The sequence below is a fragment of the Cydia strobilella genome, chromosome 9, assembly GCF_947568885.1.
Source record: "Cydia strobilella chromosome 9, ilCydStro3.1, whole genome shotgun sequence".
NCBI classification, from domain to species: Eukaryota; Metazoa; Arthropoda; class Insecta; order Lepidoptera; family Tortricidae; genus Cydia; species Cydia strobilella.
The window spans coordinates 970045-995647 of record NC_086049.1 but is presented as its reverse complement, the minus strand read 5'-3'; the positions used below and the strand labels follow the sequence as shown (position 1 = coordinate 995647).

General features: G+C 43.0%; 3 protein-coding genes across 3 annotated transcripts in view; 2 read left to right on the top strand and 1 right to left on the bottom strand.

The window, feature by feature from the left end:
- Positions 1-9334, top strand: part of LOC134744026 (WD repeat-containing protein 81) — a 32350-nt gene extending 23016 nt beyond the window's left edge. Inside the window, exons 19-20 of the mRNA XM_063677663.1 lie at positions 6572-6678; positions 8064-9334. Coding sequence (XP_063533733.1) covers positions 6572-6678; positions 8064-8295 — 339 coding nt within the window. The 3' untranslated portion in view covers positions 8296-9334. The remainder of the gene's footprint in view (positions 1-6571; positions 6679-8063) is intronic.
- Positions 9335-13273: 3939 nt separating this feature from the next.
- Positions 13274-18446, top strand: LOC134743974 (sodium/potassium-transporting ATPase subunit alpha-B-like). The gene is made up of 2 exons (XM_063677605.1): positions 13274-13420; positions 15535-18446. Exons 1-2 carry the CDS (start codon positions 13274-13276, stop codon positions 18436-18438), a joined length of 3051 nt encoding a protein of 1016 aa, XP_063533675.1. The 3' UTR covers positions 18439-18446.
- A 2606-nt stretch (positions 18447-21052) lies between these two features.
- On the bottom strand, positions 21053-25282 carry LOC134744025 (cuticle protein 7-like). The gene is made up of 4 exons (XM_063677662.1): positions 25172-25282; positions 23928-24095; positions 22604-22837; positions 21053-21583 (listed from the first exon to the last, which is right to left on the bottom strand). Exons 1-4 carry the CDS (start codon positions 25265-25267, stop codon positions 21473-21475), a joined length of 609 nt encoding a protein of 202 aa, XP_063533732.1. The 5' UTR covers positions 25268-25282; the 3' UTR covers positions 21053-21472.
- Positions 25283-25603: the final 321 nt, after the last annotated feature.

The window sequence follows — 25603 nt, the reverse complement described above, 5'->3', positions numbered from 1 at the left end:
TGGCGTGCTCACGACGGGGAGGTATGTACGTCTCTACTATAGCGACGGCCAGCACGTTCGTGCGCTGCCTGTGCGTGCACTCGTCGTGGGTCGCGTGCGGGCTCGCGTCCGGGCACGTGGTGGTGCTGGACGCGCGCGCCGGCACGCCCAGGGCACACTGGCGTGCTCACGACGGGGAGGTATGTACGTCTCTACTTGAAGTGTGGGACGTCCAGGGGTATAATGACAACACTGGAGTTGAGTATAGAATGAATCTTTATTAAAAATGTTGGCCTTATATACTAGCGAAACGTACACATGTTTCTTTGTTCTGGTTAATTGTTGCGTAATAATCGAGTTAAAATAGATTTCCTTTGTTTGTGTTCATTAGCGCATGAATGCTACATATGGGAGTGTGACGTATCAAATCAGATGGGAGATAGGTATTAGTTGTACAGGGTGATCTTCGGCTGTGGCCTACACCACAGCTTCCCCGTTTTTTTGAGACAAAAAATAGTTAATAACATAATAATATTTTTTGGCTTAAATAATCTTACTTTACTTATGGCTATGGTGTACATATGGTTTCTTAAAATTTTATTTTGGAATATAATAAAATGGTAATTAGTATTTTTTTTATGTTTTAGTAATTCTATTTTATTTAATTCTATGGGTTATATATGGTTTCTTATAATTCTATGTTGGAATATAATAAGAAGCAAAAAAAGTCTAAGTATTATCTGTGTTTACAATTTGCTTATGCTACCTGTTCCTTATATGGCTATGGAATGCATTGTTGCACCAACATGTGTTTATTGGTATCTTAACGGTTCATATTATATCTGTTTTGTTTACTGTTATAAATACAACATATTAAGCAAGTATTTAGTATTATGGTTACTAAGTTACATTGTTAAGTTATCCATAATTTGTGAATAAAATGTATTTTTTTTTCTAGAAAAATTTGGTAATTTATAAAAATATAAACTTACTGGATGACAAATAAAAGAATAATTCCTAATCTAAATTATCTTCTGTCAGTGTCCTTGTCATTGAATATACGCGTAATTGTTCTCTGTCTCTATCTTTCGTAAAAAAAATTCAACCTGTTCATTAATTCTCTCATTTGTATACACGGTATATTGTTATTTATTTCTTTATTGTGTATACATTATTTTATACCATGAATTATTTTAACTTCTTTTAACACTTTCTTACGTGTTCAAGGACTTTCATGAATGGTAACTCGACCGTATCATGATGTATCAAGCATTTAGTGCCTGCATATATGTATCTAATACCCTCGCGTGGGAATTAATGCTCGTTCCGTACACTATCGAGCTGTAGGTAAGTAAGCTTCTTTGTGATTCGCGTTACTTGTCTTTTAAATGAGTACATATATAGTACTTACACAGCGTATTTTAGCGCATGTGTATTCAGCATGTGGTCGGCCGACCTTATTATTATATTCAATATATTTTATTTTGGATACAAAATAATTATTTTTTTATAGCGCGCTGTTACATAATAATATGTAGACTTGTTAATTTCACAGTATAGTATTATATAATCTGTGATTTCACACATCGGAATAAAATAACTTTCCGTGTGGCTTAGGACCTTTTCAATTGAGAGCTCGCTCGAATTGTTTTAGTTTCAAGGGTTCTGTTTATGGTTTGTATCTTGGTGTACTACCCCGTAGTAGAATTAAAAGCATATAAGAGTCACAATAACTTTTAGGTGATCAGGCTAATCGTTTGATTGCGCTAATTATCTGATTTAGCTTTCCTATTTTTAGACAATTTTTTTTATCGTATTTCTTCCGTTAATCTTTTTATTTTCGCCATTTTTATTTTTTGGGATATTTATGCCCTTTGTTCCGAAAGTACAAGACTTGCTCCGGTGCGGGCGTATATGATATGGACACCTCTTGGTCCTTTGCACCCTGTATGGCATCCTTTAGCGAGGAATATCCTCGCGATGCTACAATGGTACTTAGTTTGTCATTGCGCAGACCCTCTGCGAATTTATTTATCGCCATTTTTTCATTTAGAGGTTGCAAGATTTTATAGGCCTCTGGCTTCCCATTTGCCTGTATTACTGTGAGGTTTACGAATAATTCCTCTAACTCTTGGCCGTATCGCTCGATTGTCCTATTCCCTTGTTTTGTAGTTAATAGTTTTGTTTGTATCGCGGTTGCTGATTTCGTTGGTAATAGTCGGAGCTTCATTTCATCAATTAAATTGGTTACACTGGTATGCTTATCTGATATGGTAAGTTTTGCACTTTGAGTTAGACGAGTTTTAGTCACGAAGTTTATTAACGTTTTTGCGTCTGATTCCTTGATTAGTGTAGAATACAATTCTATGGCGTCTATGAGCTGTTTAGTAACGGCCTCTGAACCGTCCATGGGTGGCAGCAGTGCTGCCGCCGTTTTTAGGTGAAAACTGTCATTAGACGTCATTGTGTCTTGTTCGTATGTGGTTATGATTTTAATTTGTCATGTAATTTTTGAATGTCAGTCATAATTGTCTGTACGTTATTTACATATAATGTTCACATTTATTGTGAAACTGAGATTTTACAACAGTCTTTACACCTTAATAAAAAATTTTTTCGCAAATTATCAAATTAACGCAGTTGTGTTGAATTTGTACCTGTAGTTGCTGTTGCGCACTGGCGGTGGGGTTAGTGGAGAAGGGCTGTGCAGGTGAGGCGGGTGCTAGACGCTCTGCTCTGCCTTGTTGGTGTTGCGCATCATCGTTGATACCGCTTGTCGCTCAATTTTTCTTGTGAGACATTTATGTATTTTTTCCATATGGAATACATATTATGGCATACATAAAAATGGCGCATATTATTATCAGCACCGCTGTGGTTGTATATGTTGTGATTGTGTTGCTGCCCGCTTGTTACGCGCTGGCGTCGTTGGCGGCTCCGTTCTGAGCGATGATGACCTCTTCTTTTCTGTCCTTGGTGCACTGACTTCCCATGACTTTGATGGTACTGGCTTTTGCTGGCGCAGTGGAGCTGGCTGGCTAGTGGCTTTTAAGCTGGGGCTGCCTCGAGCAGCCCGACTGGCAGGCGCAGTGCCATGAAGTGGCTGGCTGGCTGACTGGCTGGCTGGCACGGCTGGCACGGTGGTTGGGCAGCCGGGCAGCGTCTAAGCTGGGGCTGCCTCGAGCAGCCCGACTGTCACGGTCGCCATGAAGTGTGGGACGTCCAGGGGTATAATGACAACACTGGAGTTGAGTATAGAATGAATCTTTATTAAAAATGTTGGCCTTATATACTAGCGAAACGTACACATGTTTCTTTGTTCTGGTTAATTGTTGCGTAATAATCGAGTTAAAATAGATTTCCTTTGTTTGTGTTCATTAGCGCATGAATGCTACATATGGGAGTGTGACGTATCAAATCAGATGGGAGATAGGTATTAGTTGTACAGGGTGATCTTCGGCTGTGGCCTACACCACATACTATAGCGACGGCCAGCACGTTCGTGCGCTGCCTGTGCGTGCACTCGTCGTGGGTCGCGTGCGGGCTCGCGTCCGGGCACGTGGTGGTGCTGGACGCGCGCGCCGGCACGCCCAGGGCACACTGGCGTGCTCACGACGGGGAGGTATGTACGTCTCTACTATAGCGACGGCCAGCACGTTCGTGCGCTGCCTGTGCGTGCACTCGTCGTGGGTCGCGTGCGGGCTCGCGTCCGGGCACGTGGTGGTGCTGGACGCGCGCGCCGGCACGCCCAGGGCACACTGGCGTGCTCACGACGGGGAGGTATGTACGTCTCTACTATAGCGACGGCCAGCACGTTCGTGCGCTGCCTGTGCGTGCACTCGTCGTGGGTCGCGTGCGGGCTCGCGTCCGGGCACGTGGTGGTGCTGGACGCGCGCGCCGGCACGCCCAGGGCACACTGGCGTGCTCACGACGGGGAGGTATGTACGTCTCTACTATAGCGACGGCCAGCACGTTCGTGCGCTGCCTGTGCGTGCACTCGTCGTGGGTCGCGTGCGGGCTCGCGTCCGGGCACGTGGTGGTGCTGGACGCGCGCGCCGGCACGCCCAGGGCACACTGGCGTGCTCACGACGGGGAGGTATGTACGTCTCTACTATAGCGACGGCCAGCACGTTCGTGCGCTGCCTGTGCGTGCACTCGTCGTGGGTCGCGTGCGGGCTCGCGTCCGGGCACGTGGTGGTGCTGGACGCGCGCGCCGGCACGCCCAGGGCACACTGGCGTGCTCACGACGGGGAGGTATGTACGTCTCTACTATAGCGACGGCCAGCACGTTCGTGCGCTGCCTGTGCGTGCACTCGTCGTGGGTCGCGTGCGGGCTCGCGTCCGGGCACGTGGTGGTGCTGGACGCGCGCGCCGGCACGCCCAGGGCACACTGGCGTGCTCACGACGGGGAGGTATGTACGTCTCTACTATAGCGACGGCCAGCACGTTCGTGCGCTGCCTGTGCGTGCACTCGTCGTGGGTCGCGTGCGGGCTCGCGTCCGGGCACGTGGTGGTGCTGGACGCGCGCGCCGGCACGCCCAGGGCACACTGGCGTGCTCACGACGGGGAGGTATGTACGTCTCTACTATAGCGACGGCCAGCACGTTCGTGCGCTGCCTGTGCGTGCACTCGTCGTGGGTCGCGTGCGGGCTCGCGTCCGGGCACGTGGTGGTGCTGGACGCGCGCGCCGGCACGCCCAGGGCACACTGGCGTGCTCACGACGGGGAGGTATGTACGTCTCTACTATAGCGACGGCCAGCACGTTCGTGCGCTGCCTGTGCGTGCACTCGTCGTGGGTCGCGTGCGGGCTCGCGTCCGGGCACGTGGTGGTGCTGGACGCGCGCGCCGGCACGCCCAGGGCACACTGGCGTGCTCACGACGGGGAGGTATGTACGTCTCTACTATAGCGACGGCCAGCACGTTCGTGCGCTGCCTGTGCGTGCACTCGTCGTGGGTCGCGTGCGGGCTCGCGTCCGGGCACGTGGTGGTGCTGGACGCGCGCGCCGGCACGCCCAGGGCACACTGGCGTGCTCACGACGGGGAGGTATGTACGTCTCTACTATAGCGACGGCCAGCACGTTCGTGCGCTGCCTGTGCGTGCACTCGTCGTGGGTCGCGTGCGGGCTCGCGTCCGGGCACGTGGTGGTGCTGGACGCGCGCGCCGGCACGCCCAGGGCACACTGGCGTGCTCACGACGGGGAGGTATGTACGTCTCTACTATAGCGACGGCCAGCACGTTCGTGCGCTGCCTGTGCGTGCACTCGTCGTGGGTCGCGTGCGGGCTCGCGTCCGGGCACGTGGTGGTGCTGGACGCGCGCGCCGGCACGCCCAGGGCACACTGGCGTGCTCACGACGGGGAGGTATGTACGTCTCTACTATAGCGACGGCCAGCACGTTCGTGCGCTGCCTGTGCGTGCACTCGTCGTGGGTCGCGTGCGGGCTCGCGTCCGGGCACGTGGTGGTGCTGGACGCGCGCGCCGGCACGCCCAGGGCACACTGGCGTGCTCACGACGGGGAGGTATGTACGTCTACTATAGCGACGGCCAGCACGTTCGTGCGCTGCCTGTGCGTGCACTCGTCGTGGGTCGCGTGCGGGCTCGCGTCCGGGCACGTGGTGGTGCTGGACGCGCGCGCCGGCACGCCCAGGGCACACTGGCGTGCTCACGATGGGGAGGTATGTACGTCTCTACTATAGCGACGGCCAGCACGTTCGTGCGCTGCCTGTGCGTGCACTCGTCGTGGGTCGCGTGCGGGCTCGCGTCCGGGCACGTGGTGGTGCTGGACGCGCGCGCCGGCACGCCCAGGGCACACTGGCGTGCTCACGACGGGGAGGTATGTACGTCTCTACTATAGCGACGGCCAGCACGTTCGTGCGCTGCCTGTGCGTGCACTCGTCGTGGGTCGCGTGCGGGCTCGCGTCCGGGCACGTGGTGGTGCTGGACGCGCGCGCCGGCACGCCCAGGGCACACTGGCGTGCTCACGACGGGGAGGTATGTACGTCTACTATAGCGACGGCCAGCACGTTCGTGCGCTGCCTGTGCGTGCACTCGTCGTGGGTCGCGTGCGGGCTCGCGTCCGGGCACGTGGTGGTGCTGGACGCGCGCGCCGGCACGCCCAGGGCACACTGGCGTGCTCACGACGGGGAGGTATGTACGTCTCTACTATAGCGACAAAGGGTAAAAACGGGACCCTATTACTAAGACTCCTTTGTCCATCTGTCCGTCCGTCTGTCTGTCTGTCACCAGGCTGTATCTCATGAACCGTGATAGCTAGACAGTTGAAATTTTCACAGTTGATGTATTTCTGTTGCCGCTATAACAACAAATACTAAAAACAGAATAACATAAATATTTAAATGGGGCTCCCATACAACAAACGTGATTTTTTGCTGTTTTTATCCGTAATGGTACGGAACCCTTCGTGCGCGAGTCCGACTCGCACTTGGCCGGTTTTTATTTACACAACTGGCCAACAATTATTGTAAAGTAACCATCAAATGATTTGATCCATATTTTAGAACCATTCCACAAGACTGTCCCGTAGTAACACATGTGTTATCTATAAATCGATTAAAACAATTAAAAAAATGCAGGTATTACGTCTGGCGGCCGTAGACAGCAACAGACTGCTGACGTCAGGGCTGGACCAAGTCACTGCGCTATGGAAGGTTGACGACGGAGAGCTCATCGCGCACCTCAAGTGAGTTTACACCTTGTTGTCTATAGCACAAGGTTCATAATTCATAATGCAACAGACTGCCACTCTCCAACTCTCCGCGCGAGCTTTATACCTACAACTCGCTTCCCGACAGCGGTACTAAAGCTAGCCAGTTGGTTGTCACACGCGCTCACGCACGCACGTCACCGCGCGCTATGCCAAAGTAATGTCCACGTAACGAACAAATAACACAGCTTGTAGTGTGGATGGATGCAGAAACAACAAAACAAATAAAATAATATCGTTTTTTCCTCTTTCGACAGATAAGAAAAAGTAAACAGACATTCTCAATATAGGTACTTACACCTACTGTTATTATTTTTACGATAGTTACAAGCTACATAGGTACTATTAAATTGTTTTAAAGATGTAGGTTATGTTTTTTACGACACATTTATAGTTAGATAGGTATCTACCTAAGACACCTAAGTGTTTGAAAGAAGCGTCGGCAACCCTAGCGTTGTGTCGGCGCGCGCGGTGCGGGGAGCGGCGCATTGAAGGTCACTCCATTGTATTTTTGTGTAGGTATCAAAACGGTAGGTATTTGTGTTTTCTTTGAGAGAAAAGTATCTGTTCGTAAGAACTATTATATAATCTGTGCCTCAAGTAAGTTTATACCTTGTTGTCTATTCCATAAATTAACATAAGCCACGTCACAACAGAGACATACAGCTTTTGTATTGCTTTTACTCCTAGTTGATTAATTACCTAATAAAGATGCCCTTGAATTAATTTTGGTTTGACATGTTGAAGCATACTTATGAAAGGAGGCATTTGATTTCTTGTCCCCGTTAGAATTATGAAAATACAGAATGTTCCATAGCCAATTGAAGCCAATCTTTTTTATAAAAAAGAGTAAGGTCAACCGGGGTAAATTACCGGGGTTACTGTTTTTTAATATATTTTTTCTCTCCTTTAACCTCATATTAGGAAATATTTATTAAGTGTATTGAAATATTCTTTTCATTTCTCATGCTCTGAAAGAGGGTCATTGTTGTTCTAACAGGTGTACAGATAGGGTTCCGTACCAAGACTCCTCTGTCCGTCTGTCACCAGGCTGTATCTCATGAACCGTGATAGCTAGACAGTTGAAATTTTCACAGATGATTTATTTCTGTTGCCGCTATAACAACAAATACTAAAAACAGAATAAAATATATATTAAGTGGGGCTCCCATACAAACGTGATTTTTTTGCCGTTTTTTTGCGTTACGGTACGGAACCCTTCGTGCGCGAGTCCGACTCGTACTTGGCCGGTTTTTTCTTCTCACAAGTTTTTAGTTATTTACTGTTCTTAAGAAAAATCTGCATAATGAGTATTATGATCATTATGATGTAAATGTTTACGAGTAAATAATTTACCACAGAGGGACCACGGAACCCGTCCACTGCCTATCCGTGTTCTACAACGAGCTGATCTCCGGAACCACGAACAACCGCATCGGCGTGCACACCTCGCTCGACCAGGACGCCAGCTTCTCCAGCACCAAACTTAGATCCGACACCTTCCGAGGTGTACTGACATGTATGTCAGTACTGCCATTAAATAGGCTGCTATTGCTAGGAAGTGACAATGGTACGATAAGTCTACTGTGCTGATACATCTTTCTGTTGATATATTCTTCAGTATCTAACTACATATTGAATCATTCAGAGGTGTCACAAGCGCGTTTACCAGGACGCCAGCTTTTACAGCACCAAGCTCCGGTCTGACACCTTCCGGGGTGTACTGACATGTATGTCAGTACTACCATTAAATAGGCTGCTATTGCTAGGAAGTGACAATGGTACGATAAGTCTACTGTGTTGATACATCTTTATTGCTACTTTCTTTAGTAATCTAACTACATATTGATACATTCGGAGGTGTCACAAAAAAATATGAATGGAATAGTCTCTGAAAAATGCCAACTAGGTACATACTGTTTTAAATGGATCAAACCTATTGTTTCAATTTAAGCAAGAAATCTATTAGATGTATTTGCCATGCTAAACTTGCAGGCGCTTTTTTACTTTTAATAAAGACAAGGCCGTAGCTGCCACAACGGTATTTGTCGCCTCGACTTAATAGAGAATTTTAATTTTATTTCGTAACACCTATCTTGGTTACATCCTAAAAATAAAAATGATAGTTTGGTATGCTCATCAGCATCAGAATAGTAAGCCCATGCCGACAAAACTTAAGATTACAAACGTTTTGAAACAACTACTTATTAATCTATTGAGTTGGTTTGATTGATAGGAGTGTCGAGCGCATTTCTCAACAGTATGGTTTTTTCGTAATCGCGTTTTTCCATGCGTTTTGTTATAAGCCATATAGGGTGATTCTAAAAACCTACCAATAGTAAATGCGTTTGAGTCGTCGTTATATATATAGAAAAATCTGGTATATAAGACAAGTAAACGAAGACGACAAAAAATTAAATTTATGTTAGATAATTGAAAAGTTTAGCGAAGTATAAATGCTTAAATACTCCCATACGTTTTAATGGTTTATTGCGATGTGTTTGAAGTAAATGCAGAGCTTTAATGTAAACTACAACAGTTATATTTATATAGAAATGTCGATGTTATAAAGGTGTACAGTCAAGTAAATATTAAACCTTGAAATACCTGATACTAATTTTAAAAATACGCAAAATAAACTTGTATAAAGTAAAAATTAATTGAGCAGTCTGGCGAAGAGATTTGTGTTTTAAATTTTTTTTACTCGTAATGATCTCAAAATCTTACAAAATATTATTAAAAACATTCCTTTTTCCGTCTAGTACACATTGATAAGTTAAGAATTATTTTTAATTAAATATAGTATTTAATGTAAATGTGTTGCAAACATTAATTTAGTGGTATTTCCTTAACCTTACTTAGGTTGGTATTTGTATTTCTAATGAATACTTAAACAATGATAAAAGAAGCTTAATAAACTTTAATTTGTTTTAAACGAATGTCATCATGACTCTGTAATATCACAGATAGAAGTACAAATATCCCGTTACCAAAGTCAAGTTTAATAATTAGGTATTGATATTTTAATTAATATTTTCCTAGTTCTTTTCCATCCATACTTAATAATATAAATGCGAAAGTCCGTCAATCTGTCTGTTTGTGTGTTACCTCTTCATGCTTAAACCGCTGAACCGATTTAGTTGAAATCTAGCAGACTATACCTGCCAATAGGTACAGTCAACCAATTTGATTCCTAAGCCACTATAGAACCATATGTCATAATGAATCAGTTTGCTAATCTTCTATATTTAGTATGAATTATCTCACATGATTTTTCTGGCTCGGGCCCTAATCTGTTAAACAAACGGTATTGTTTCCTTTATGCAGTGGTTACACTGCTTACTGCTAATAGCCCCGACATAAGAAATTTGACGGTTACAAGCCCGTTTAAAAAGCAAATTTACCGTCATATTTATATGGTTCAAATTCATGAAACAGCCCATTCGGAGATAACACGCTTTGTTATCTACAAAGAAAAGAAAAGCCCACCCTGATTGTCCTCTGAATGAGCTGTCACATAAATTTGAACCTTAATACTATCACGATAGTTTTTTAAATGACTTGGTTACTTTGGCACGTGCTGAAGACCACTCTTAAAAGAAACAAAGGCTTTTGTTTAACCATAGAGTAACTGATACTAGAGCGGTACTGTCATAGTAAATTTTGTAACCCCAGTAAATTCACTGCCATCTGTCGACACACTTTAAAACTAAAAATGAAGATTTATAAAAATACGATAGAATGTATTTAAATATAGATAAATGATTTTTTTTATTTGCATTAATTATTTTTATGATTTTGACCCATGTTCTTTCACTGATATGCGTTAAAATTGTTAAATAACAAACGAAACCGTCAACGCCATCTATACGACTGTAGGCCATAACTAGTAGCGCCCTCTGAACGAGAATCAAATTTTCTTGATTTTCGAGGCACGTTTTTTCCTTAGACTGTATCTTTGGTTTAACAGATTAGGGCCAGAGCCCGAAAAAACGTGAAAGATAATTCATACTATACTACAGTGTTTATTAAGTGTTGTCATGTATCTTAGTTAAAGTGACAAGGTTCTACAGCCTAGAAATCAAATTGGTTGATTGTACATTATACACTGACTGTTGTTAAAGATACACATCACTGTAGAAATTATTTTTTTATGTGATATTGTGAACAATTTACTTGTTTATTGTTATAATTATACTTGTGAAACACCAACTTAGTAGAAAAAGGCGGTAAATTCAAAAAAATGTAGGCGCGAAGATTTCCCCTCCCATAAAATAATTTGAATTTCGCGCCTGATTTGTAATTAAATTCCAAAAAACTAACCTCACTCAGACAGATACTTTTTCTTTCGTAATAATGGAAAATATGTAAAGAAGTAAACTCTAATTTCCCTTTTGCATACTCTAGCATTTAAAATAAATATAGATTATCCTTTTAGCTTTGTTTAGTTTCTTAAAACACGGAAAAGAGAAAAAGTGAGGTTAGGTTATTGGAATCCATACTAATATTATAAATGCGAAAGTCTGTCTGTCTGTCTGTGTGTTCCCTCTTCACGCTTAAACCGCTGAACCGATTTAGATGAAATTTGGCATAGAGATAGGTTGAGTCCCTGAGAAGGACATAGGATAGTTTTTATCCCGAAAATCATCCCTTAAGAAAGTAAAAAGCGGGGTGGAATTGAGATAATTAACGAAGTGCCTGCTAATTTGTGTGCATAATATGCTCAAATTTAGATTGCTATGAGAATTTTTCCAGGCGCTATATTTACTTTAGCTGCTGTTACTAAGTCCGCGCAGACGAAGTCGCGGGCAAAAGCTAGTTTAATTATAAATCAGAGTTTAGTGGTGTGTTTTAGTATAGTAGCATTTTAAACTGTATGTATCTATGTTAGTTCCTATATTTTTATTTACGATGAAATAAAATATCTATACAAGTCGTCGTCAATAGAACTTGCAAATAATGTAAAAAAACTATTTTACCTTCATTACTTGGTAATCTCGCTCTTTAAAAGGACAACCATGACCTTATCAACAGTCTATATACTTAAATATTTTATTTGTATAAATTTTTAGTTAAATTATATGTTAATTATTAATATTTCAGTGATAATAACATTCGTAAAAATGTTAGGTTATGTGTCAAACGCTAACAAAATCTGTCATATTTGTTAACATTATTTGCAAGTTCTATTGAAGACGACTTATATGTAAGCAATTTTAGTTTTAAGATAAACCTGAATGTATTTTATTGTTAATAAAATAAGTTAATAAGAATAAGGTAGAAAAATACTGGAACCAACCAGACTCCTTGTCTGGTTGGAATCATTTAACATTTGGAAATGTAATCAATATAAAAAAATTTAAAGTCACACGAACAGGCCACCAAAAAGCCGCTCCCATACAATCGATGTTACGCTATCATTTGTGGTATTTTCTATTAAAAGGGACCTTATTGTCGATGGCGCTTACGCCATTAACGATGCTCCGATATAAATACAATGCGGCGCGACGCTGTGCGGCGTAAGCGCCATCGACAATAAGGTCCCTTTTCATAAAAAATGCCCCATATTAACTATGTTAAATTACGTGAAATTAATATTAAAGTTAAGTACAGTTATCTGTGTCTGGTACTAGATTTTGTTGTTATAACATGTTATACAAAGAAAATTCGTTTCAGTATGAGAGCAGCGGGTTTGCGTAGGGTTCGTGTGGATATGAAATATCTATTTGCCTCACGGAGAAATCTCTCCTAGAAATTGAGGTTATACGTAACAAAATATGCCAAAAGAATTATGTCATACGCACGCAAATGAAATGATTCTCAGAGTATTTACAACAAGTCTGTAACTATGTAAAAATAACACACTGTAAAATCACCGTAAGGTAATCGTAAAAATGGTATTTTTTGGAATAAAATGTTTTAAGAGCTTTTACATGTTTTAATTCTGAGAAAACTTGTTTTTCTCGTAAAGGCGTTATTGAATCTTCAATTTTGAATTTTGTATTTCTAATTGTTCGAAAACTGATGAGAAAGTCTGATGCTAATTTTGAGTTGTTTCCTCGTGTTGGCCAAGTGATGGTAATACATATTTAATAGCGTTCATTTTGATTTGATTTTTAGGGTTCCGTACCCAAAAGGTAATAACGGGACCCTTTTACTAAGACTCCGCTGTCCGTCCGTCTGTCTGTCTGTCTGTCACTCTCTGGCTGGCTGTATCTCATAAACCGTGATAGCTAGACAGTTGACATCTTCACAGATGATGTATTTTCTGTTGCCGCTATAACATCAAATACTAAAAACAGAAAAAAAAATTAAGTGGGGCTCCCATACAACAAACGTGATTATGCTGTTTTTGCGTAATGGTACGGAACCCTTCGTGCGCGAGTCCGACTCCTACTTGTTTATTACTCATAGTCTTTATTAAAACCTCTATCACTATGACACGGACGTAACATTTCTAGAAAGCTATAAAAATGTAACGTCAGATTTAGTCAGAGTTTAATGACAAATAACCATCAGTCGCAGTGGGGTATTGTATTTAATTTCAAAGAGAATAGTGAACTGGTTTAAAATGCCGGACAGTAAGAGACCAAAAAGAACCAGCCTGACGTCGGTGCAGCATGGGACTGAAATGGCGCACGCACTTGAGGAGACTCACCACGGGGACCATTGTCTGTCGCCGCAACAGCTGGAAGCCCTCTACTGTACCAGCATTAAGGTATGATGATTGATGACATACCTTACCTGAGATCACTCGTGATCATTGAGCTTATTTTACTTCATAGATAAGCCATTGGCCATACCAAACAATGACATTGTCGGAATCGGGGCGTGAACCACGCGACCGAAACGTAAGCGCCGAGAAATTCATGGCGCTTACGCGTCGCGAGATTCATGCTCCGCTTCCATAGTGGTCGGCCGACAACTCGTGACGCAAAATACTGGTTCTCTGTGCCGGTTCTATACGTAGTAATAGTTCAATGCCCTTGATGCATAGACATAGTATATACAAGTAGTTATAGACGCGCCACCGACCGACCTGGGGTAAGAAAGAATATTCATATAAAATTTGGGCAGCATAGGATTTTCTCTCTTTCACTCTTATAAATTTCGGTATTTCGCCATCGCCTCCTACTATGATGCCAGCCGGTCGGTGATAAGGATTTGTCCCATGCTTTGGCATGGGACTATTTTCTCTTTCTTCTTATAGGAATCGCAATAAGACTATCTTTCTCTATCAAAAAGTGCCAGGCCCTTGCCGTGATGCGAACGATAGTTCGCTACCTTCTGGTGTCGCATATTCTGAAACCATCGACACGAGAAGGTAAGTAGGGTCAAGTGGGGCAAAAGGAACATGTACTGAAGTGTTTTGTTCGGGGCAAGAAAAACAGTACCTATGAGGATTCCCTACAAGTGTTTTTCTTGTCTCAGTGTTTTTGGAACGAAGTTCCTTATCCGACGGTTTGCGGATGGGGGCTAGGCGAAAAAATGTGTACCTAAGATTTTCCGTCACAGACCATATTACTGCGAAAGATGCAAATGTTTAATATTGCCGTCACATACCATATTACTGCGATAGATGCAAATATTTGATATTGACGTCAAATACCATATTACTGCGATAGATGCAAATTTTTAATATTGGCGTCACATACCATCCCAGGTAGCAAAATGACGTCAAATGACGTCAGCGACGTCATAATGACGTAATAATGCCGTCATTATGACGTCGCTGACGTCATCTGACGTCATTTTGCTACCTGGGATATTACTGCGAAAGATGCAAATGTTTGAAATTGCCGTCACAGACCATATTACTGCGATAGATGCAAATGTTTGATATTGGCGTCACATACCATATTACTGCGAAAGATGCAAATGTTTGATATTGCCGTCACAGACCATATTACTGCGATTGATGCAAATGTTTGATATTGGCGTCACATACCATACAAGTGCGATAGATGCAAATGTTAAATATTGGTATAGTATAAGGGAGAGGTAGAAACGGGAGTTTGAAGGGGCAGACCTCGGCGGACTTTCTCTGATCAGATCGGGGAAATCCTAAAGAAAGGCCAGGTCAAGAACACCCTAATCCGGCGAGCGTGTATGAGGAATGTTATGAAAGTGAAGGAAGCGAAAGAGGTATGTCAGGACGATCGTAGCAAGTGGAAATCCGTGGTCTCTGCCTACCCCTCCGGGAAATAGGCGTGATTATATGTATGTATGTATGTATGTATATGTATGTATGTAATGTTAAATATTGGCTTTACAAGCCACTACACTACAGATCGACGTACTAGAGAACAGAACAGAACAGAGTAGGTAGAGCAGAGCAGACAGAACAAAACAAAACTCGACAAGGACAAGACCCAAGGCCTAAGACACAAGACAAGACAAAAAGATGACCATGACCATGAGCATGACCAGGAGCATGAGCATGAGCATGAACACGTCACCAGCCTTTCTTAACTTCGTTCCAACCGAGTGTTCCACGACACTCATCATTTTCTTTTCTTACCCTATCTAACTTTAATTAAGCTAATTTTACGTAGTTTTAATAGTCACTCGCGTAATGTTTCGAGGACCCTAAGGTCTCCATTTTAAAACACAGTGAGATAACCGTTTGGGGGTGATCTCAGGTAATGCTGTGACTGTACAATTAGCTACATTCTTCTACTAAGTATTAGAGAGGGTATCTTAGGTAGTCTGATGGATAAACTGGTGTAAAAAATTGTATTAGAAATTTACGAACCTGTTCCGAAATCCTCCATTGTAAGTACAATGGGCCGACGCCTAAATAGGCCCTAATGCCCTAAATGCCCTTTTTGACTTTTTTTCAAGGACGGGCTCTCCGAGGGCAAAGCGGCCGAGCTCCTGCAGCTGCACGGCCCCAACGCCCTCAAGGACCTCCATGGCACCAGCTACTGGAAGATCTTCCGCCACAACTTCTTCGGCTGGTTCCAGTGCGTCCTCTGGGCCGGCGCCATCCTCAACTTCATCGGCTTCGGCACCGCCGACCTCATCGACACGGGTCACGGCGGTGGACACAACAAGTACGAATATCTCTACCTCGGCATCGTTATCACGGTCACCATCATAGGAACTGGCACGTTCGGATTTTACGTGGAAGCCCAAAACGTGGCCACCATGAGCGGATTCGAAAACCTCATCCCACCGAACGCTACAGTCGTTAGGGACGGAATTGTAAAAATAATACCTAACAGTCATATTGTGATTGGTGACATCGTCGAGATGAAGGCGGGGGAGACGGTCCCGGCCGACGTGCGCATATTGTCGTGCTCAACCTTCTCCACTGATATGTCGTCGATGACCGGGGAGTCCAAGCCGATCGTCCACCGCACCGAGTTCACGCACGTCAACCCGCTCGAATCGAAAAACATGGCTTTCTTCACTTGTCCCATTGTCGAAGGTAGCGCGAGGGCCATGGTCGTCGACACCGGAGAAAACACGCAGATAGGAAAGATTGCCGGCCTCGTGACCGGCTTAGAGAAAGTCGAAACTCCCATCGCTAAAGAGATCACTCGTTTTATCAAAATAATTTGCATAGTCGCGTTCGGTTTTGGAATTATCTTCTTCATCATGGTATATTTGGCGCAGAGGAATTGGCTCAGCGCCCTGCAGTACATGCTCGGCATAATCCTGGCAAACGTACCAGAAGGACTCATCGTCACTCTGACAGTCTGCATGACGTTATCCGCTAAGCAGTTAAAGAAAAAAAACTGCCTCGCGAAGAGTCTCCAAGCTGTAGAAACTTTGGGTTCGACCTCCGTCATTTGCTCTGACAAGACGGGAACATTAACTGAAAACCGAATGAGTGTATCTCATCTGTTCTGCAACTTTCATATATACGAGAATACGGATCACACTCACGTGTCTGACCCTACGTATGCAGAATTATGTTTAGATGCATCCCTTAATCTTAGAGCACAGTTCAGTCACGAGACCCGCATGTTACCGATTGCAAAGAGGAAGATTATCGGAGATGCTTCGGAGTGTGCCATATTGCGATACATGGAGGAGACCCGCTCGGCGACCCTAACGCAGCAGGAAAATCCAAAAGTCGCCGAAATACCGTTCAGCTCGGCTTGGAAATATCAAGTGACCATTCATCGCCTGCATGAAGAGCCCGGGCACCCGCGTCTAGCTTACTTTACTTTGATCATGAAGGGCGCCCCCGAAATAATACTGGAGCACTGCTCGGAAATAGCGACCGACGACGGAAGGGTGCCGTTGAGCGTGCAGCTCAAGAGAGATCTGAAAGTCAATTTTATAAAGCTTGCCAACATGGGCGAACGCGTCATAGGCTACTGCGACATACTGCTGCCAATGTCAGAATTTCCTGCCGATTACAAATTCGACACGGAGCAGCGTAACTTTCCTCTTGAGCATTTGACATTCATCGGTGCGGTATCAATGATAGATCCGCCGAGGGAGGATATCGACCTGTACATAAATATATGCCGGCAGGCGGGGATCAAGGTGGTGATGGTGACGGGGGACCACCCCGTGACGGCGCTGGCCATCTCGCGCAAGTGCGGCACCATCACGCAGCCCACCGCCTACGACTACGCCTTCGACCACCACATCGAGGTGGCAGACGTGCCGCCGCACGTGCGCAAGCAGTTCACCGCCGCCGTTATCACCGGCGACGACCTCAGGAAAATGGGGGAATCGGATCTCAAGAAAACTTTAAACAGATACGAAGAGATCACGTTCGCTCGCACTAGTCCCCAGCAGAAGCTGATGATAGTTGAAGCATTTCAGTCGCTGAAGTACTGCGTAGCGGTGACCGGTGATGGCGTCAATGACTCGCCGGCGCTGAAGAAGGCCGATATCGGAATAGCGATGGGGATTACCGGCACTGAAGTATCTAAAAAAGCCGCAGACATGATACTCTTGGACGACAATTTCTCATCCATTGTGCTGGGCGTGCAAGAGGGGAGGAGAATATTCGATAATTTGAAGAAGACTATCGCTTACACGCTTACGTCGAATACGCCAGAAATGCTGCCGTTTGTTCTGTATGCGATCCTGGGGATACCGTTACCGTTAACGCTGATGCTTATCCTGGTCATCAATGTGGGTACGGACCTGCTCCCCGCCATCAGCCTGGCTTACGAGACTTCCGAGGAAGACATTATGTCCATACCGCCCCGAAAGCAGTCGGATCACCTAGTCAACAAATTCTTGATATATATGGCTTATTTCCAGATAGGACTGATACAATTTTTTGCCGGCATATTTAGTTATTTCATAGTGTTCGCTGAGAGCGGATTCTTCCCGTCGACCCTTTTCTTCATTCGCAACAATTGGGAAAAGAAGGATGCTACCGTGGAAAATACGCTCGGCCATATTTGGCATTTTGATGACAGGAAGAAATTAGAGAAACGTGCGCAGACGGCTTACTTCGTGGCTACTTGCTGGGCCCAAATCGCTGACGTGATTATTTGCAAGACACGCCGGATTTCGTTGATCAAGAAGGGTATGAGGAACCACGTGCTGAACGCAAGTATTGTGGTGGATTTGCTGGCGGCGGTGATAGTGACGTACGTGCCCGGTTGTAACATAGTGTTCGGCACGGAGTCTCTTCCCGCGCACCACTTCTTTCTCTCGATCCCGTTCTGCGTGCTGATGATTGTTGGCGATGAGCTGAGGAGGTACATCATTAGGAACAACATGAGCGACTGGGTCTCCACAGAGCTTTACTATTAGCTTTAGCTCTTTATATAATTGAATTCATGTTTTAGTTTTAATTTATGGTGGAAGTTATTGTTTAAGTTTTAATAAAATACCTACTTTTTGATTACACTATATATATGGTGTTACTCATGAAATAAAACTATGTAAACTGATTATGTCGGGATGTATTATAAATTCAATATACGCGATATAATCCGTTTACGTAGTTTTATTTACACTAAATGGTGCTATAACACGTAGGCGATTCGGTTCGTAAATTCTAAATTTCGATCTAAGGCTGTAATGTTATTTTTAATTACACTTACTAGGCTATCACACGACTGAGCGCGCTGGTGTAACTAAATGCGATTTTGACTCCAATGTATCGGCACCATTCGTAGTGCTCGAAAGGGCGGTCTTTACGAAGTAATATACTATACTTATGTCTCTCTGAATCCTTGTTGATTTGCGCGTTTCCTGCGAGTCGGCTCGTGTAGTGTAACATTGTACGAATAATTGACCTGACTTTCGATATAGCCTGAGCAAGTTTTTACCTGCATGGCATGAACTCTTTTTCAAACCGCTTTTATATAAAGCTTACTGCGTAAAGAGTAAACTTTAGGTACTTATGAATAAGGTCTAATTTTGAACAAAAACAAATTAAAATTAGACGACATACCGATTTAGAAAATTTGTTTCTCGCTTGAATGAAGGCGTTTTTTGCGGATGAAACTTAATCGCGTATTCAGTTGCTCTGGAAGTAGGGTGCTGGCAACTAATTAAAAGCTAATTGAATATATTCTAGGTTTATTAATGACTTTATTATTGCAACACTGTAGACGCAGATGGCGCAGGTTCACGTTGAAATAAATTAAGCAGATATTGAGATCGCAGAGAAACGATGATCTAGTTAAATTCTAGTAAGTTAATAACAAAACTTCCGTGAGACACAGACATATTAAATGTATTAATAACGGGTCACTCACGTATTTTAAGTCAAAAAACGATCGACATGTGAGTGACCCGTTATGAATATATATATGTATTTTATTATTTTGATGACCGGCCAGGCCTAGTGGGTAGTGACCCTGCCTATGAAGCTGATGTTCCCGGGTTCGAATCCCCGGGCCCCGTAAGGGCATTTATTTGTTTGATGAAACATATATTTGTTCCTGAGTCATGGTTGTTTTCTTATATATATATCTTTGTCTGAGTACCCACAACACAAGCCTTCTTGAGCTTAGTGCGGGGATTAGTCAATTTGTGTAAAAATGTCCTATAATTTATTTATTTATTTTAAGCTCCCTTGTCCTAAAACTTGGTAGTAATTTAAATTATTTAAAATACAATGCGGACAAACTGACATAGGCACCTAAGCCGTTGCATGGAATAGCTGAATACCCAGCAGAGTTTTAAATGAGTCAAACATAAGTTTTCTATAGTCTCCAGTAAAATGAATATTATCCATTATTTTGTAACGTTTACCTATATCCGATAATAATCTACGTAGTATCCAGCTGCCTTACAGGGCTGCCTCGATTAACATACGGTAGGAAGTCTTGCCCTAACCACATGGTAATAGCTCGTTAGGCGGCGGAAACTTCACCCAGTCTACTGACCGACATACACCGATAAATGTAATTACTTCTTAAACACTGTATAATAGAGGTATAAGTAACCTTAATATTAAATCCAAATTATTAATTATTGTCCGCACGAAAACGACCGTTTTCTAGAGCGATTTTGACCCATTTATACAGTGGGTTATTTTTCGACCACATATCACCTAACACCAACGTATGGTGCCTGCAATACGGCCACTTGGGCACCAAATTCTAGGATACTTTTCACTATTGTTTTCATATTACGATCTAATCTCGTGTCTCTAATCTCGATCTAATGTCTAATCTCCAAAAATCATTAATTTTGAGATGTGGCCGTATTGCAGGCATCATCATCATCAAGATGGAGTAGTATATTAATCTTTCGTATGTGTTGATAGTCAAAAATCGTGAGTTCAGACCTCGGTCACGTTTACAAACATGGCATCTCAAACTACAGTCGATACGGTGGTATATTATTCCAATATTTGGTTGCGCGGTACCGAAAACTCGCGGTGCTGAGGAACCTGTAACACTATCGCTCGTGAGGCTCTCATTTGGCGGTGAATGCTACTTTTTGAAAACCATAGGAGTTTCTTGAGTGTAGGTCACCTAATGTAGGTATATGGTGATCTTTAACGTTCACTGTACTAAAACAGGTTTCAAATGTACTTTACTACCTCAAATTAAGAAGCGATGACAAAGTTGAAGCAAATTGTGATCATTTTTAGGTCAGCCACGTCAGCCTCGCAAGTTGACAGCAATTTAAAGCTGTATTTAGTCAGGATTCCGACATACTGATTGATTTATCACTCGTAACTGTTGGAAGAGATCTTGGTCAAATATTTCTTTTTCCTTGAGTGATGTTGTTACTTAGGTCCGGATACACTCGGATCTTTTGATTGCCTGTTTATTAGTTGAAAATGAGAAAATATTTTTTAAGTGGACACTAATAGAACAAATAGAACCTGTTTAGGTCCTCAACACCTCTCAACAAACAGGTATCTCTTACTAGGTAAAAATTCGAGGAAAATGAAAAATATTAGTCGGTGCAAAACTTGCATTTATTTATTAACTATTTATTATAACGGTACATTATATTTACATACGTAAACGCGTCAAGATCATGTTCGTAGGCAACAGTCAAAGCATTAAATAAATAAACAATATTCGAGTCGTTCGGTCCATGGGCGAGCATTGCTGAGCAACAACCACGAATAATACTTTTAAACTAAACCGTCGAAATTCAAAAACCATTCCCTTGCCATTCTGCGCTCGCTCTCACAAAACTTAGACGTTTTTACAACTTCAAACAAAACACAAACGGATTTAAAACAGAAAAACGCCGCTTGATTTTTGCACAGTCGTTAAAACGCCTCATTTTCAAAATATCACAGACTAACCTTGCTTAACCTTTGCTATAACTAGAGCGGGTGTTGGTCAACAATGCGAGGGCGGGTGGTCGGTTAGCCCCAGGGGTGGGCGACGGCGGGGAGCGTGTAGCGGGCGGCGGGGGCGGCCACGGCCACCGGCGCGGGCGCCAGCGCCAACGGGGCGTGCGCTACTCCTACGGGTGCCTGAGAACAGATGGAAAGGTTAGGTTTTCACATATAGCAGATACCTAGCTGGCACGCAAGGACTGGGAGATGATGATAGACCTTTTTGCAATACAAAATTCCATACCTACTGACTTGTTGTTATCGTTTATCGTCATCGGCCTTAATCATCATCATAGGCACACTCTCTAACAAAACGCGTCTATTACGACAGATATGACCACTAGGTGGCGTAAGCGCGAACAGGCGTCCGTTCCGTAGCGGTGCGCGGCAATTACTATGGCTAGACACCAAAATTGGTGTGGGCCGCATGTACTTGTAGCGACGCGACGATGTCGCGGAGTGAGCCACGCCTGTCATAGGTCTAGAGAAAAAGGCAGTCTATCTAGCTAAGTATCGTATCATTTATTGGAGAACTGTATTTAGCTTTCTGTACCCTATAGATTATTTTAGGAGGTTCGCTTTCTCCAATTACAGTAGAATCATTTTTTCAGTAACAATAATAGTCACTATTAAATTGTAAAACGGGACTTAATCACGTATTAAAGTTTTAAGATATACCTCCGACCAAAGATAGATATAACTCCGTAATAGATGGATACAGTCTAAGGAAAAAACGTGCCTCGAAAATCACGAAAATTTGATTCTCGATCAGATGGCGCCACTAGTTTTGGCCTACACTCGTATAGAGGGCGTTGACTGTTTCATTTGTTATTTATAATTTTAACGCATACCAGTGAAAGAACATAGGTCAAAATAATATAAAAATAATTAATGCAAATAAAAAAAATATTTATCCATATTTAAATATATTTTATCGTATTTTTATAAATATTTATTTTTAGTTTTAAAGTGTGTCGACAGATGGCAGTGAATTTACTGGGGTTACAAAATTTACTATGACAGTACCGCTCTAGTATAAGTTACTCTATGCTCCGACGTTTTGAGGACGGCGTTGTCCCCGTGGTCTCAGAGAAGACCACAATTGAAATAATGTGTAGAAATCGTGAAAGTTTAAATCAGCGAATAATAACCACTAACCGCATGAGCAGCTGCTCCAGTCCTCTCCACAACAGCATTGAACCCATTAACCTTGTCGGCCGTGTACGTAACCTTCCGGACATGTCCGTCCGGCTCCACGAGGCTGTATGAGCCGTGGACGACGCCGTTCTGCAACGTTTCGGCGGCGTTCTTCTGGTCGCCCGTGGACGGGTCCGCCACGCCGTACGAGAAGCTGTACGCTGGGTTGGGGTCTACTGGCTCGGCGTGGATTACCTGGCCAAAAATTAGTTGATTAGGTTAATTTCTAAGTACTTTATGTCCTATGGACAGAAACGGCTTTGGACAGAGTAGCATGGCGGTCTTCCATGTTCCGGTCCACTTCGGGTCGTCGCGCCACAGCAATAAGTTATGTTCTATTAGCTTTCTTACTCACAAAAACACATCTATTACATAATGTCATTAAAAATTAAAATACAATTATTTAACCAAACATATTTTGAAGATCAAAACTTTCATAATATCTTCCTTCTATCTTCAAAATATTCTTATTAAGCTTTGATAAACACACACGCAATGGTTTTTGTTAACAATTTTTTGGCCCAGCGTATTACACAGTTTACACGTACAATACTTTTACAGAGAGTCAAACGAAATAATTGCACGAACTAGGGTCAACGTTCGTTGATGTCTTTTGGTCTGCGGTTTGGTTTTGTCCCTGTGTCGGCGGCGTGCAGGGCTTGAGATCGGTCTAATATTCATATTAGTTCACTACAGCATTTCGTTACCTATGTTATAATATTTGTTATATGTTTATTTCAAATTATACATTTCATTATTCTCAGATTTGGGTGTTTTTTTATATTATTTCTACCAGGAATCAGGAGCTCTTTCAATCCTGATAGGAGAAAAAAGTTTCCCAAGGTTTTTATTTCCATTCCGTTGCCATTTTTCAAAGACTTTGTATGACGGTAACGAAATTCTTTGATCGATAGAGCTCGTGATTGAACAGAAACTACATAGAAAATCCCAAATAAAATAAAAGTTGTGTACAACCGTGTACAACTTAAATAAAATGGCCCTTGTAGTTTGGTTGTTTCAATTCAAATACCTTTGGTAATTGATTGGCCGGAAAGGTGGGCCAAAATGGTTACTGAGTGGGACCCACGGAGCACCATAGACGGTGCAGGCCGGGGTTCAGGCAGACCAAAAAGGGGATGGCGGGACGACTTGGATGCATTCTACCCCAAATGGTGGGAAAATGCCGATGACAGGGTCGAGTGGAGAAAACGAGGGGAGGCCTTTGCCCAGCAGTGGGACACCAAAGTAGGCTAATAAAAAAAATAAAAAATAAAAATTGACTCACCGGCGCATGCGCGATGGCGGGCGCATAGGCGGGAGCGATGGCGGGCGCATAGGCGTGAGCGATGGCGGGCGCATAGGCGGGAGCGAGAGCGGGCGCGTAGCCGTGTCCTAGCGGCGCGTAGACCGGCACCGCCGCCGCCGCCGCCAGCGCGCACACCGCTACTAACAACTGCACAACACACAATTAATCTAATCAAAATGAGATACAATTTATTTTCAGACAACTAAAACACACACTTTATTATAGTTATAACTTGCACCAAAGAAGGCCAGGTTCTTAAGCTGGCCTATTTTTAAAATTTCAAGCTTTTATTAGTTGTGAACGGGTTGAAATTTGGCGTTCATGTTCACTACGAGTACGAGTAGTACTGTAGACAAAACTGCAAGTCCATATAAATGACTGCAAGTGCAATAAAAACATTTTTTATCTCTTTTTTATCTCTTTTTATATTAAAAAAAAGAAAAAAGAATAACAGCTGGGAAGCTGGAATAGGAATTCATAGATTTTAGAATTTTTCACGATATCGCAAGGTTGGCTCTACAGTGAAAGTTGTTCGGTATGCCATCAGATATATCGGAGAGGCCGAGGTGCTCAAAAATATCTGAACACGCACTCTAACGCTTTGACAATAAAGGCGTGTTCAGATATTTGTGAGCGCCTCGGCCTGTCCGATATATATGGGCATTTTTTGTAGAGATACACTCGCCTTTTTTTAAGGTAGGAAAATTTAATGTTTTTCCTACTGAGAATCACGAGCTCTTTCGATCCTACTAGGAAAAAAAGCGTCCCAAGTTTTATTTTTCCATTTCGTTACCACTTTTCAAACACTGTATGGCGGTAACGGAATGGAGAGTACGTAAAATGTATGACAGTTTTGGGACATTTTTTTTTCTCCTAGGAGGTTGGATCAGCTCATGATTCTGAGTAGAAATAACATTAAATTTACTTACCTTAAAAAAAAACGAGTGTATCACTTTACAGAAAAATGCCCATATCTGAAGGCAACTGTGCCTATGACCGACAAATTCATTTCGGTTGGACGTAATAAATAGGTTTAAAATATAATATACTTATTTTCTAAAATTTATGCCTCATTAAACGTCCCACCTGGGGACTGAATGATTTTAAAGTTAATTTTTAATTTAATTTAATAATTATTATTGACCTCTTTTCATTTTGTTATTCTTAAATATATCTATAATTTTTGATACAAACATTAAAACAATTTAATACAGAAATCGTACCTTAGCGATCATGATCTTGCTTGGAGGTAGACAGCACGTGTGGCAGGACCGGCGCACGCGTGCTATATATGTGCGCAGGAGTTGCACTTGATACATATTTCGCAACGTGCACAGTATAAAGCTACAGGCAGTAACCGAAGGTGCACGGTTAAGGAATTTGATTTCTGTGTGAATCAGTATGAAAAGCCTCTAGGGAGACATCGTATCTAGGTACTAAGTGAGACTTCTTCTTTATCGTATCTTCATGCATGACTGAGGAACATGACGATTGTGGATATTCTGTGCTGTCCAATCCGCTCTAACTTACGCCCGGAGTATGCTAGTTTGTAATGTGGCTTCAGTTTCTGATGTTATTCTGTCCGCCCAGCGCTTAGCCATGCGTCCATGCGTACGCTTCCTCATGCGACCAGTGATCATGAGCTTTTCCTAACT